General features: G+C 33.7%; 1 protein-coding gene across 4 annotated transcripts in view; it reads right to left on the bottom strand.

Annotated features, from left to right (window-relative positions):
* Positions 1–13,227, bottom strand: part of EGFLAM (EGF like, fibronectin type III and laminin G domains) — a 232,492-nt gene that overhangs the window by 139,263 nt on the left and 80,002 nt on the right. For all 4 annotated transcript variants that reach the window (XM_031964296.1, XM_031964290.1, XM_023496126.2 and 1 more), the window contains exons 2-3: positions 1,584–1,693; positions 840–917 (exon numbers count right to left, since the gene is read on the bottom strand). In XM_031964296.1, the coding sequence (XP_031820156.1) occupies positions 840–917; positions 1,584–1,693 (188 nt within the window). The remainder of the gene's footprint in view (positions 1–839; positions 918–1,583; positions 1,694–13,227) is intronic.

The raw sequence follows: 13,227 nt of genomic DNA, 5'->3' as shown, positions 1-13,227 counted from the left end.
TGGCTTGCTGTTTAGGGAGGGGAAGAAGAATAGGTTTGGAAATGAAGTTGAGGGGAGAGCAAAACATATCTTCTCCAAATTAAAAATTGGAGGGGAGGAGAAGAGAAAGAAAATGTCTAAGAAGAAAATTTTGCTCAAAGAGGAAAGGTGAGAGCATAGAAAAGAATAAAGAAAGCTGTAGGAAAATGGAAGGAGCAAGTAATAAGAAAGTGGAAAAATATAAGATAGGGCCATTAAAAAATACACTTGAAAATGCATTGTTCACTTCATTGTGTCTCTTCAGGCAGTTGGGAACATTTAGATTTGTCATTTTTACTTATAAAGCTTTCCTATGAGTTAGTTCTAAGAAATTAAAATTGAACTTTATGAGTATAAGGAAAAAGCAGCAAGAAGGAAGTAGTTTTCAGGGCAATTGACAAAAAAGGGAAATAAAGAACAGGACAATTTAAACATATTTTCTGCAAATGACTGAATATTTGTGACATACAACATACACATTTTATTTTTTAAAATGATGATTTTTGTCATTATATCATTGTCATCGCAGGAAATAAAAGAGAATGCAATCCCACTCTACTCCTCTGGATTGAACTTTCTAAGAAAAAAAGAGAGAAAGAAAAATAAGACCAAGCATCAGATACAATACCTTATCTGATGGTATTCACAAAATCCTGACCTGGTAGTCTCTCACCTTTCCAACATGCAAATTTGAGAAAAACATACGTTTTCTTAAAGATAAAAGACATTCCAATTCTCATTGTTAATTATCAAGAGTGTCCTTGTGGGCACTGACATTCATATCATATTCAAGGGACATTGCCAGGTATGGGAATACTCACCATATTGAGCATGTTCTCATTGAGGGGTACATCTTTTGACATCTGATGTAGGACCTCCCCAGCCTCAGAGTAAAACACCTTGAAGAAATATAGTTAACTGCGGTCAACAGCAGTGCAAAGGTTTTCTTACAGAATACATACTGCTCTAATTTCACTAAATGCTGTAGTGAATTAATTTCTTATGTTTCATTGCTCCCTTCACATCCTCCTCCTTCTGTTCCCCTATCCTCCCATACATTTAATTTACATGGTTACCCTACTTCAGGTCGTATTCTATAGGTGGCTTTTCCTGAAAAAACTTTATGTCATTTTCCTTTCCATTCCCTCAGTGCCTACCAATTGGATTTAATGTTGACATGTTTTTTCATTTATCACTAGGGTGGTTTTATAGCAGTAGTCTACTTGTTTCATACATATATGCTTTGTCTTCCCAAACTTGATGGCAAGGACTATATCTACCACCTCTATTAAACCTGGCCTGAAATTATGAATGATGTGAAAACAACCAAATGGATGTTTGACTAACCCAGTTGTAGCATTTGGTGAATGTGCAAGTACAAGCTACTTTTGCCCTAATTTCAAGAAGAATGAAATATTTCCAAAGAAATGATCCTATTAGAATTAGGGATGCTTATGGAAGAAAAGCTCACATAAGGAGAGGAGAGAGGAGAGGTCGATAGACATTAGAAAGGCAGACATTCTACTTAAAAAAAAAAAAAAAAACCACCAAACCCATATACTCACAGTATATCCAGTGATCAAACTGATGTGATGATGTGGCATTTTCCATTGAATTTGGAAAGCTGAACAGTTTAAAGAATCCAGTAGGATGATAACAGGGGGACCCAGTCTGCCTATCTCAAAACAAAAGGACACTGTGTTAGAAAGTGCAAGGGAGGTCTTATCTGCTGGCTGTTAAGAAGAAACTGTCCAGAAACTCAGCTAAAATTCACAGTTATATAATTTGCAACTCAGGCTATAGATAGTCTTCTGTATTTTATCATGGTGGTTTGTTTCTGGTTTTTTTCTTTGGCAAATTAACTAAGGTTTCTTGATCAAATCCTTTCTGGAGTCCCAGAGACCCATAAAAAGACTTTGGGGTAAGGATAGCTTGACATTTTTTTTTATTTACCCCAGCTAGGAGCTTAGTTATAGACTAAATTGGAACGTTAAGATCTACCATTTATCAATCTATTTCTGAGTTTAAAGAATCATGTAGTAAAAAGGGAAAAGATGGTCAGAAGGACTTATCAGACCTTATGCAGAACAAAAGCCAAAGACAATAATCACTGATTCACCTACAGACCTGCAGGAAACCATCTGCTACATTCCTCTGGGAAAACCATCCATTACTTCTCCAGTCAGAATTAATGCAAGGGAGATTTTCTTTCAGTGTTTTATAGTTACTTTAAGGAGAATCTGTGATAATGCACCATCCTTAGTATCACATTCAGCAATTGAGAGTTTAGATTTAATAACGGGCCAATGTTTAATAAATCCAACAATATAACTTATAAAAAGTTAGGAAAAGTCAACATTGGGAAGATAGGTCTGCTTATACACTTCTAGAGGACCAATGAATCTATCTATTAATTGGGAGCCATGTAAGAAGTGACTAAATTTTCCATATCCTTCAACATAGCAATATCATCACTTTATATATATATATTATAAGAAAGTCAGAGATAAAAAACGAAATTTCAATATATATCAACATATTCATAGTACAAATAGCATAATATAAATATCATACAAAAACACATATATGAGCACATAAAGAGCATTTGAGACTATAAAAAGCATAGTCTCATGTATTCACCTACAAAAAATATACTCACAAGTATGAGCCTACAAAGAATATACTCACACATTTGAGACAACAAAAAAATACATGTATAATATTTGCATGTATGACCATATACAAGTATGCTTGTACTTTTTATGGAACCAAAGACTTGGAAACAAAATGGCTGCTTTTCCTTCAACTGGAGGATGGATATACTAAAAAAAAAACTATTATATATGACTATAAAAGAATATTATTGTGCATTAAGAAAAAAGAAATATAAAGAATACATAATTACATTGCAAAATTTCCATGACTTGATATAGAGAAAAATGTGCAGAACCAAAAGAATCATATCTACCATACCTATAACAATGTAAGTATAAGATAATATAAGTTCATTAAAAGGAAATCTAAGTAATTGAAACAAAAAACAATGTAGGTTCCAAGGAAATAGCCCTCCCTCAATCTGGCAGAAAGGTAAGGGATGATCAGGATACAACATTGTGGGTGGGAAAAATTCACCTTTCTGATTTTTTTCCCAAAAGTGAAGAAGTTTAGGTATGAAATATTTCATAAAGTCAGACAGGGTTGATGTGTTGGTTACTGTTTCTATTTTTCTTTGTCTTATGGGAAAATTCAGTATGAAAGAAAAGGTTTGAAATAATTGATATTTAAAGACAGAAGGCATCAATAAAATATATACATTTAGTAAAATGATCATGCTTAGAATTTTCTCTCATTTCAAAGATTCTTTATGTAACAAAATGAAGGCACTATGTGTGAATGCACACCTGTGATCATGTGTGCTGACTCCTGTCCTTTGTTACTTGAGAAAAATCTATAATAAAACATCAGCTTAATTACTCTTATTTGAGTTAAAACAGACTCCACTATATTGGTTCATTTTTTTTTCATGCAGAGTCTATCTCCTAGGCAATAACACCAAAAATAGCAGGCAATTAACTGAGCAAGTCTATTAGTTTGACAAAATAACAAAAGGTATGGTATCTGTGTAAAATAATGACCAACTGTTCTGGAAAATGAATGAGCCTTAGCAAGAAAGCTATTCATTTTTGTAAATTATGCCATCCTAAATCATTAATTAGCATTTATTGAGATACTCCCACATGCAAAAAGCTGTGTAGAATGTCCAAATAGTATGACCCTCCAGCCATTCAGGCACAGAATACTTCAGGGAAATAACAATAACTTTAAAATTGAAGTGAACGTTCTCTGGAGTAGGACTTCCTAATTATTTTGTTCTGTGATAAAGTGCATATTTGATTTTTTTCTGTGGAATATTATAGAAAAGAACAGTCTGGTCTATAGGAAAAAAGCTGGCAATGTGGGATGATGGTGAGTAAGGATAGGTCTTTGAAAATACTACCTTTGACTATGATTCATTCATTCATTAATTCAATGTACAAACAGCTATTGAATGCTGTTATGATTAAAGCTTGTGCTAGGTACTCTGGGTAGAACAGTCTGTCCTTTTGTAGTTCATAGACTAGTTAGAAGATAAGTATAGAAACACTTAACAGTAATATAAAATAGAATATAAATGTAAAGCAAGAGAAGTATAAAGAATTAGTGGAATTCAGAGGAGGGAATTGTCTTTTTAGACTTTATGGAGATGTCATTTGATCTGGGATTATTCATGGAATCATATCTCCAGAGGTGGAAGTAACTTTAGAAACCATCTACCCTCATTTTACAGATGAGGAATTAAGACCCAAGGAGTAATTGATAAATGGTCAAAGGGTATGAACAGACAATTTTCAGATGATGAAATTAAAACTATTACTACTCATATGAAAGAGTGTTCCAAATCACTATTGATCAGAGAAATGCAAATTAAGACAACTCTGAGATACCATTATACACCTGTCAGATTGGCCAGAATGACAGGGAAAGATAATGCAGAATGTTGGAGGGGATGTGGGAAAACAGGGACACTGATACATTGTTGGTGGAATTGTGAATACATCCAGCCATTCTGGAGGGCAATTTGGAACTATGCCCAAAAAGTTATCAAACTGTGCATACCCTTTGAACCAGCAGTGTCTCTACTTGGCTTATACCCCAAAGAGATACTAAAAAAGGGAAAGGGACCTGTATGTGCCAAAATGTTTGTGGCAGCCCTGTTTGTAATGGCCAGAAGCTGGAAAATGAATGGATGCCCATCAATTGAGGAATGATTGAGTAAATTGTGGTATATGAATGTTATGGAATATTATTGTTCTGTAAGAAATGACCAGCAGGACGAATACAGAGAGGATTGGTGAGACCTACATGAACTGATGCTGAGCGAAATAAGCAGAACCAGGAAATCAACAACGATACTGTATGAGGATATATTCTGATGGAAGTGGATTTCTTCAACAAAGACAAGATCTAACTTAGTTTCAATTGATCAAGGATGGACAGAAGCAGCTACACCCAAAGAAAGAACACTAGGAAATGAATGTAAACTGCTTGCATTTTTGTTCTTCCTTCCAGGTTATTTATACCTTCTAAATCCAATTCTCCCTGAGCAACAAGAAAACTGTTCGGTTCTGCACACATATATTGTATCCAAGATCTACTGTAATCTATTTAACATGTATAGGACTGCTTGCCATCTTGGGGAGAGGGTGGAGGGAGGGAGGGGAAAACTCGGAACAGAAGTGAGTGCAAGGAATAATGTTGTAAAAAATTACCCTGGCATGGGTTCTGTCAATAAAAAGTTATTTAATTTGAAAAAAAAATAAAATGTTGACTTCCATAAAAAAAAAAAAGACCAAAGGAGTTTAAGTTATCACTTATTTCCAAGGTCATAACAAAACAAAACAAAAACAAAATCAGGGGTAAGGATGGAACTCTGGATATAGCATTATACAAATGAAGTTCTGATATGGAAAAGATGATTGACGTACATAGGCATGAAGACCTAATGACCATTCACTGAAGTATAACATTCATATTCAAGAGTTTCAAGAAAAAATTTAGCTTTTTAGGAAAAACTCAATGAATTTTCAATTTACCCAAATATTGCTTTACCAGAAGAGAAATACAAATTAAGAGTGATGAAGAAGTTTGACAATAAGGAATTTTTCTGGAGGCATGACCCAGTAATCAGAAGGGAAACATTCAGACATTTATATGCATTTCCAGTTTTTGGAAATCTCCTAATGCCCAGAACTATCTTCCCTAGCAACCCTTACCCTCAAGGAAGATAGGACATGTGCAATAATGGCCACTGGACCCTAAGTCAGGAACTTTGAGTCCTGGCTCTGATATTAACTAGCTGTCAACCAAGTCAAGACAATGGCTTGATGTAATGATGACCTTGGTGTCTTTAATGTCTGACCAAGCCCTAAGCATTCTTTTTTCTAGTAAATTTATCTGTTTTTAATATATATTGCTTTATGAATCATGTTGAGAGAGAAAACTCAGAGCAAAAGGGAAAAACCATGGGAGAGATTTTCAAAAAAATAGAAAAAAGAAGTGAACATAGTATGTATTGATTAACATTCAGTCTCCTTAAGTCTTTTTCTGAATGCAGATGACATTTTCTATCCAAAGTCTATTAGGATTTCTTTGGATCACTGAACCACTGAGAAGAACCAAGTCTTTCACAGCTGATCATCATACATTCTTGCTATTATTGAGTACAATGTACTCCTGGTCCTCAAGCTCTGAGCATTCTGCAGTACCTGCTTCAGCTGCCTTGTTGGCCATTGGACAAACTGTTCTTATCTGCCCATTTTGACAGAAGTCTTCACCTAACTCAACTGTATTATTATGATTCCATAATACTAGTGGAAGGAAGAAAAAACAGTAGAGATAAAGAAAGCAATGGTTGGAGCAAACAGAGTATGGCAACAGCTAATAACAAGGATTAATCCTCTTCATGAGGAATCCTACATGGTTTCTACTCTTCAGACTAACCATCATCATGTTCATATTTCTATGTGTAATGTTTCACAAAACAGGGCACATACAAGACTTCTTTATTGCAACTGATGTTCAGGCATAAGACTGGGCAAAAGCAGCATTTCTCAGAATGTTTTCCCTCATTACCAGGGGTTTAACACCATAAAACTATGGATTCCAGAAAAAAAAATCATTTTGGAGATATGGATAGCTTTAAAACATTTCCCATACAATTGTGTTATTTCTAAGTAGTTTTCATCCTTGTCTCTTTGTGACTTCATTTGCGATTTTCTTGGCAGATATTGGAACAGTTTGCCATTTCCTTGTCTAGTTCATCTTACAAATGAGCTGACTGAGGCAAATAGAGTTAAGTGGCTTACCCAGAGTCATACATTTAGTAAGTATCAGGCTCTAGATTTGAATTTGGGAAAATGAGTCTTCTTGACTCCAGGCCTGGCACTATCTACTGTTCCATCTAGCTGTGATAAATCAAAGACCTGTGCTTTAGCTGGTAGGAAGCACACTAAAATTGAAATCAGAAGATCTGGGTTTATATCTTACCTGTGTGATATGGGTAAATCATTTAACCACTCTGAGCTTTAGTTTCTTTAAATATGAAATGAGAAATTTGGAGTAGATTGCCTGTAGGACCCCTTCCATTTCCAAATCTATTCATCTATCCTTCCCTCACTGATGCAGAAGCAGTTTTAGAAAACTGAATGAGATTCAAAAATGTTATTTGTCCATGAAAGTATATATACATCGAAATATGTATGTATGTACATAAATACATATGTATGTACATAAAATACATAAATACATATGTATGTATGAGGGGTATGAAAATAGGATTAATAGGATTAACTTCTTCAATTCTTCCAAAATTTCCCCACTCCCCCTTTTTTTTCCTCAGGAAAAGAAGATAGGAGCAGGAGTGGTGGAGAGGAAGTACTCTATACTCTCAGACCTACTGGACTAGAATTTATGAGTCCTATTGGTATATTTCAAAGTTCAGTTGTCAGACTAGTATGGAAAAGGCTGGGAAAGAGATTGGGGGTAGTGGGTATTGAAAATGATCCTCTTGAGGTCCTTTTCCTATTTCTCACACTAATAACAAGACCAAAAGCCCTTTGAAGATATTTCATACATCTCTTACAACCTTAGTAAAATAATTGGTGGCAATAAGCCATATTTATGAAATCAGAGTCATGCTTCTCAAACATGCTTAATGGTGATCAGACAGAAACAATTTATCTCCAAACAAATGTTTTCATGATGATTTTAAACAACTACTCTTTCTGTGACCTTCTATACCATAACATAACAAAGTGCCTGTGCTTATTCACTGCTGAATGAAATCAGGTTGTTTTCAAAGGTCACTCACATGTGTGACAAATTTAAATGAGAGTTAGACAAGTCTATGTATATAGCTTCTAAACCTAAAAACAAAATAACATTTCCTATTTAATTAGCAGTGGTTAGAAAAGGCAGAAAAAGGAAACATTAAGCCAGTTTTGAAGAACTGTGGCCTTTAAAAGGTGAAAGTTATTTTTTATATAATATACCCTAAAGTACTTTCATAAGTAAAAGAAAACTGTACTTTTTGAAAGTCAGAGGAATAAAAACGATTTCCCAGCACTATTGGTAAATCCTACATTTACCCATGTTGAAACATTGGCTCCACTGTACTGCATTATTTGGTTTGTATCTCAACTTTCTGAATAATTAGGTCAATTTCCTGTGCTAATTTTATTTAGTAAAAACTTCAATTCAGCTTCCTGAGAGCAATGCATTTCTGATGTAATTACTTTTGTAATTCAATTCATATAAATATCCCCAAAACATAAATAAAAAATATACCCTGTGACAGAAATACATTGCTAGCTCTTGAATTATTTGATTTTCATGAAATAAACCAAGTTATACACACAGATGCAAATGGAAAGAAAACTGCCCAGACAAACTAAAAATAATTAGGAAATTCTGAATGGACAATCAACTACACGTAGTTTGTTTCCATATTTTGGAAGCTTGTTCCAAATAGTCTTATTAAGGCTGCTGTGAGTAAGTCACCAGGAATCTTCCCACTATGGGCATTTCCAAGGTGATGCCTTCAAGGCAATAGGAAAATTTGGATTCAGGAAGCACATAGTTCATTTGAGTAATATGGTCCTTTCAGAAACCCTCAATAACTGACAAATGGCAGGAAATTCTATGTCTAGTCAGTTCCGCTATTGTCTCTTTATGATGTTCTTAATGTCTACATACTTGTAATACAAGTCTCAACCAGAGAGCATTTAAAGAATATGAAAGGCATTAAAAGGCAGGGAGACCAAGTAATAAAACTGAACTCCCCCTGTCCTCAATGTCACTATTTGGGTCATCAGAACTATTATATATAAGGACTGGATTGGGTAGGGGGAGATGCAGTTGGAAGCATAGGAAAGACTTATCCTCTTGACAACCTAGGGATTTGTGCTTAGGAAAGTAGTCACTGGAAAAGCTGTAATGGATACCATCAGCAATGACTTCTTCAAATTGTGATAATGGAGTATTACTGAAGAAAATGAATATTATTAAGAAAATGAATTTTATCAAGAAATTGCATATTAATTTGAATGAATTTAAATATGAATATGAATGAAAAATGAATTTTATTGAGAAAATGAGCATTATTAAGAAAATTAAGAATATGGTAAAGCATGGGAAGAGCCATGTGAATTCATGCAAGGTTAAAGTGAGTAGAACAAAGAAAATAAACATAATGACAACAATCTAAATGGAAAGGGGGGTAATCCAACTAATTGCTATGTAATTATAATGATCAAGTTTAGTCCCAAAGAAGAATTAGGAGGAAAATTGTCTTTTTTCTCTTCTTCAAAAGTGAAGGATAAAATTGTGTATATTGAATAGATTGTCAGCTATGGCTGATGTGTCAGTTGGTTTTATTGAACTACATTTTTCTTTTTTTCCATTTTCCTCTCTTTATTGTAAGAGATAGATAACTGGGAAAGGGAAGCTTGAATAATTAGGAAAAAAGGTATGACAAAAGATGGCAGTAAAACAAGGTGCTTAAAATTCAGAAGCATTAAAAAACAGCTTCTCCATAGTTAGACTACAAAAAGAAGAGCCTAGAAAGACTGATGGGATCATATATTGGGAGTTAGAAGCCAATTTAGAGGTGATCTAGATCAACTATCATTATACAGGAAAGTGAGGTCCAGAACAGAAAAGAAGTTTGCTCAAGGTTATACTGGTAATAAATGGCAGAAGCAGTTTTATACTTAATTCTTCTGATTCTAAATCCAATGATATTTCCATTACATTATGCCATCCTTCCTACTCTAGACCATTGTTAAGAGACCTAAGGCATCTTGACTGATCAGAGGTTCTGGAGAGAAGGGTTAGCTGAGGAAATGGAAAGCACAAAACTGAATCAAGAGAAAGATGTTTTAATCTAGGATATACCACAAAACAGTTGTGGCCCTTAGGGATGCACAACTTCATAGTTTCCCTATTTCTTAAATAAGTATATTAACCTAGCTGTTTTCTAAGTTGTATTCCAGCTCTAATATAGGAATCTAATATTTCAGGTTCCTAGAAAGAGGAGAAACTTGCCATACTTTAGTATATCCCCACCTCAGGCTGTCCTGTCTCAAGAGATTTTACCTGAACCAATAAAAAATTATTTATTCTCTGAGAAGATTTTACACAGTAACAGCCGCATTGTGATGTTCAACTTTGATAGACTTTGCTCTTAGCAATACAATGATCTAACACAATTCCAAAAGACGCATGATGGAAAATGTTGAACACACTCAGACAAAAAACTAAGATGTCTGAATGCAGATTGAAGCATACAAATTTCATTTTTTTTGTTTTTTTCTCTTCTTACAGTTTTTTCTTTTTTGTTATGATTCTTCTTTCACAACAGGACTAAGGTGGACATATATTTTATAAGAATGTACTTGTACAACCTATATCAGATTACTTGTCTTCTTGAGGAGGGAGAAAGAAGAGAGGGAGAATAAAAATGAGAATCAAAAATCTTATCAAAGTAAATGCTGAAAATTAAAAAAAAATAAAAATGCTAACAAAGAGAAAAAACAAGTTCTTCTCTTTAACTCCTCCATAAAGTCTTTCTTGATGCCTCATATCCATATTGGATTTTTCTCTCTTTATTTTGTGTTTATTCTGTGCACTACATAATTAGCACCCTATGATATATTGTCCAGTCATCTAATTGACTGTCTTCAGCAATTTGGTCCCTCATTCAATCAGTAGATTGTTCATTAATTGTTTTGTTTGTCTTGTCTCTTCAATTGATTTAAACTCCTTGTGACAGAGATTTTGTCATTGGGTTTCAATAAATACTTTTTTGGTTGCTGATTAATTAAGTCTGGTGATTAAGTTGCATTTGTCATTAAGAGCCATACTGGCTTGTAGTCAGACTTCCTTTTACAGATGGGGGAAATTGGGTCGTAGAAGTCATATAATTCACCCAAGTTTACACATTTAATTAGTAAGAGAATCAGACTTAGAATCTAGCTTCTCTTACTCTCAGACCAAAGTTCTTTCCTTTATATATAAAAAATGTTGACTCTATATTGAATATGGTATGTTAGGTAGCTATGATTCTCAGGGAAAGATAGGATGTATTGGAGAGAAGGAACTGGAGACATGGAGACAACTAGGAAAAACTGACAAGAGTTGGTGACTGATTAGATAGCCTGTCATAGAACCTTACCCATAGTTTGTCATAACTCATCCCCCCTCACTTATGCCTCATAACACATATCCCCAGTAGCTGACCACATAGACTCCATTTGAGGACTTATCAGAGAATTAATATTAAAGGCAGCTCATTATAATTTTGAATAGTTAGGAAGTTTTTCCATTATTGCAAACCAAAAACTGCTTCTATGAAATTTTTACAAATTGCTCTCTTAAGACAAGGAAAATAAATATATATTTTTGCTTAATACATGTTTATTTATTTGACTTGACTTCCATCTGCTGTACTACCTTTCAAATACTTGAAACTGCAATAGTGACTCCCCTCCCCCACCAAAGTTTTCAGTTCCCAAGCTAACAATCCCCAATTTCTTTAATTAGTACTCATTATTTTCTTTTCCTCACAATCACAGTCACTCTCCTTTAGGCATAATCCAACCTGTCTACATTCCTTCTAAAATATGGTGTGTGTCAATAAACAGCACAGTCCCAAACTTTTATTGCAGTTTTAGGCTTTAATAACTTCAGAAATATAAATGTCCCTAGCTTGAAAAACAATTTTTGAAAGACTAGCTATTTAAAAATTTTTAAATATTGATATTTCTTATGAAAATTCAACATAAATGCTATTTTGTACCAAGTATTATTCTAATTTTGAACTTTGTAAAATTTTTCAATAATTATTATTTAGTGACAATTTCATTTGTAATCCTAATCCCCCAAAAGAATGAGGTTTTAACACAGACAAGATAGTTATAAAATGACCCTATAAGAAGTCCATAATTATAGCTCAGGTGACCAAGATGGCCAAGCAGGAGGGTCTTCTTCTCCAATCTGAGAAAGTATCATCAAGCAATTCACAATACAGTGCAACATGACATGGTATTCCATCTCATTAAATTTGTTAAAATATGATTCAAAATTCAAAAATTTAATAAGTACAAAATAAATTTATACTTTCAAACTGCCTTTTTAATACATTTGTTGCATTCATACATCTAACTTTAAAACCACACTAAGTTTTTTGGGAATACCTGTAATACCAGTTCTCATTTTATAAAATTATTTAATTTGTAACTTACAAAACAAAACATTTCCATAAAATATACAACTTTCTATTTCTTTTAAATATGCAATAATGTTATTTTGTAAATTTTTTCTAGCAAACAACTGGAAATAAAGTGGATACCATCATTTGGGGAATGACCAAGAACAAAGAACAAAACAACAAAAAGCTCCTATGGAATATGAAAATAATATAACCTTAGGATGCAGTAAGAAAAGACAAATATGAGAAATCTAGGAAAAAACATGGAAAAGGTCTGTATGAATTACTGCAGAGTGAAAAAAAAAACATGACAACTAGAACATTGCACATGAAAGGTTAATGGAGTAGAATCTAAAGGAGAAAAAATGAAAAACCTACCAATAATGGCCCTGGAGAAGAGATAATAAAATATACCTTCTTCCTCACCTCAGAAAGTCAGAGGACTCCTTTGTCAGAATTTTGTTACAATATTTTGATTTCCTTTCTTTCCCTTCAACCAGGCAAGGAAAAAGGAAGGTAAGATGGAGAAAAAAATAAATGCTCATCAATTGAAAAAAAAATTTAAGTTGGTATAAATGTTTAAAAATAGTATTTGTAAAATGTATTTTGATACGGGTCTTAATATGTTTACTCATTTAACTTTTGAAAAGAAAAGCATTTCTCTGCAATCTTTTGTCAATTGAATGCATTTATAAGAATACAAGAATAGAATAGGTGGCAGTGGATAAAGTGCCAAGCCTGGAGTCAGGAACACTTAAATTCGAATCCAACTTCAGATGGATACTAGCTGTGTGATCCATTTGCCTCATGTTTAAAACGAGCTGAAAAAGGAAATGGAAAACCACTTCAGTATCTTTGCCCAGAAACTTCTAAATTAAAGAATCAGGCAACCAACTAAAAAT

The sequence above is a fragment of the Sarcophilus harrisii genome, chromosome 1, assembly GCF_902635505.1.
Source record: "Sarcophilus harrisii chromosome 1, mSarHar1.11, whole genome shotgun sequence".
In the NCBI taxonomy this organism is placed as follows: domain Eukaryota; kingdom Metazoa; phylum Chordata; class Mammalia; order Dasyuromorphia; family Dasyuridae; genus Sarcophilus; species Sarcophilus harrisii.
Note: the sequence above shows the minus strand (reverse complement) of the source record. Positions and strands in the feature narration are given on the sequence as shown.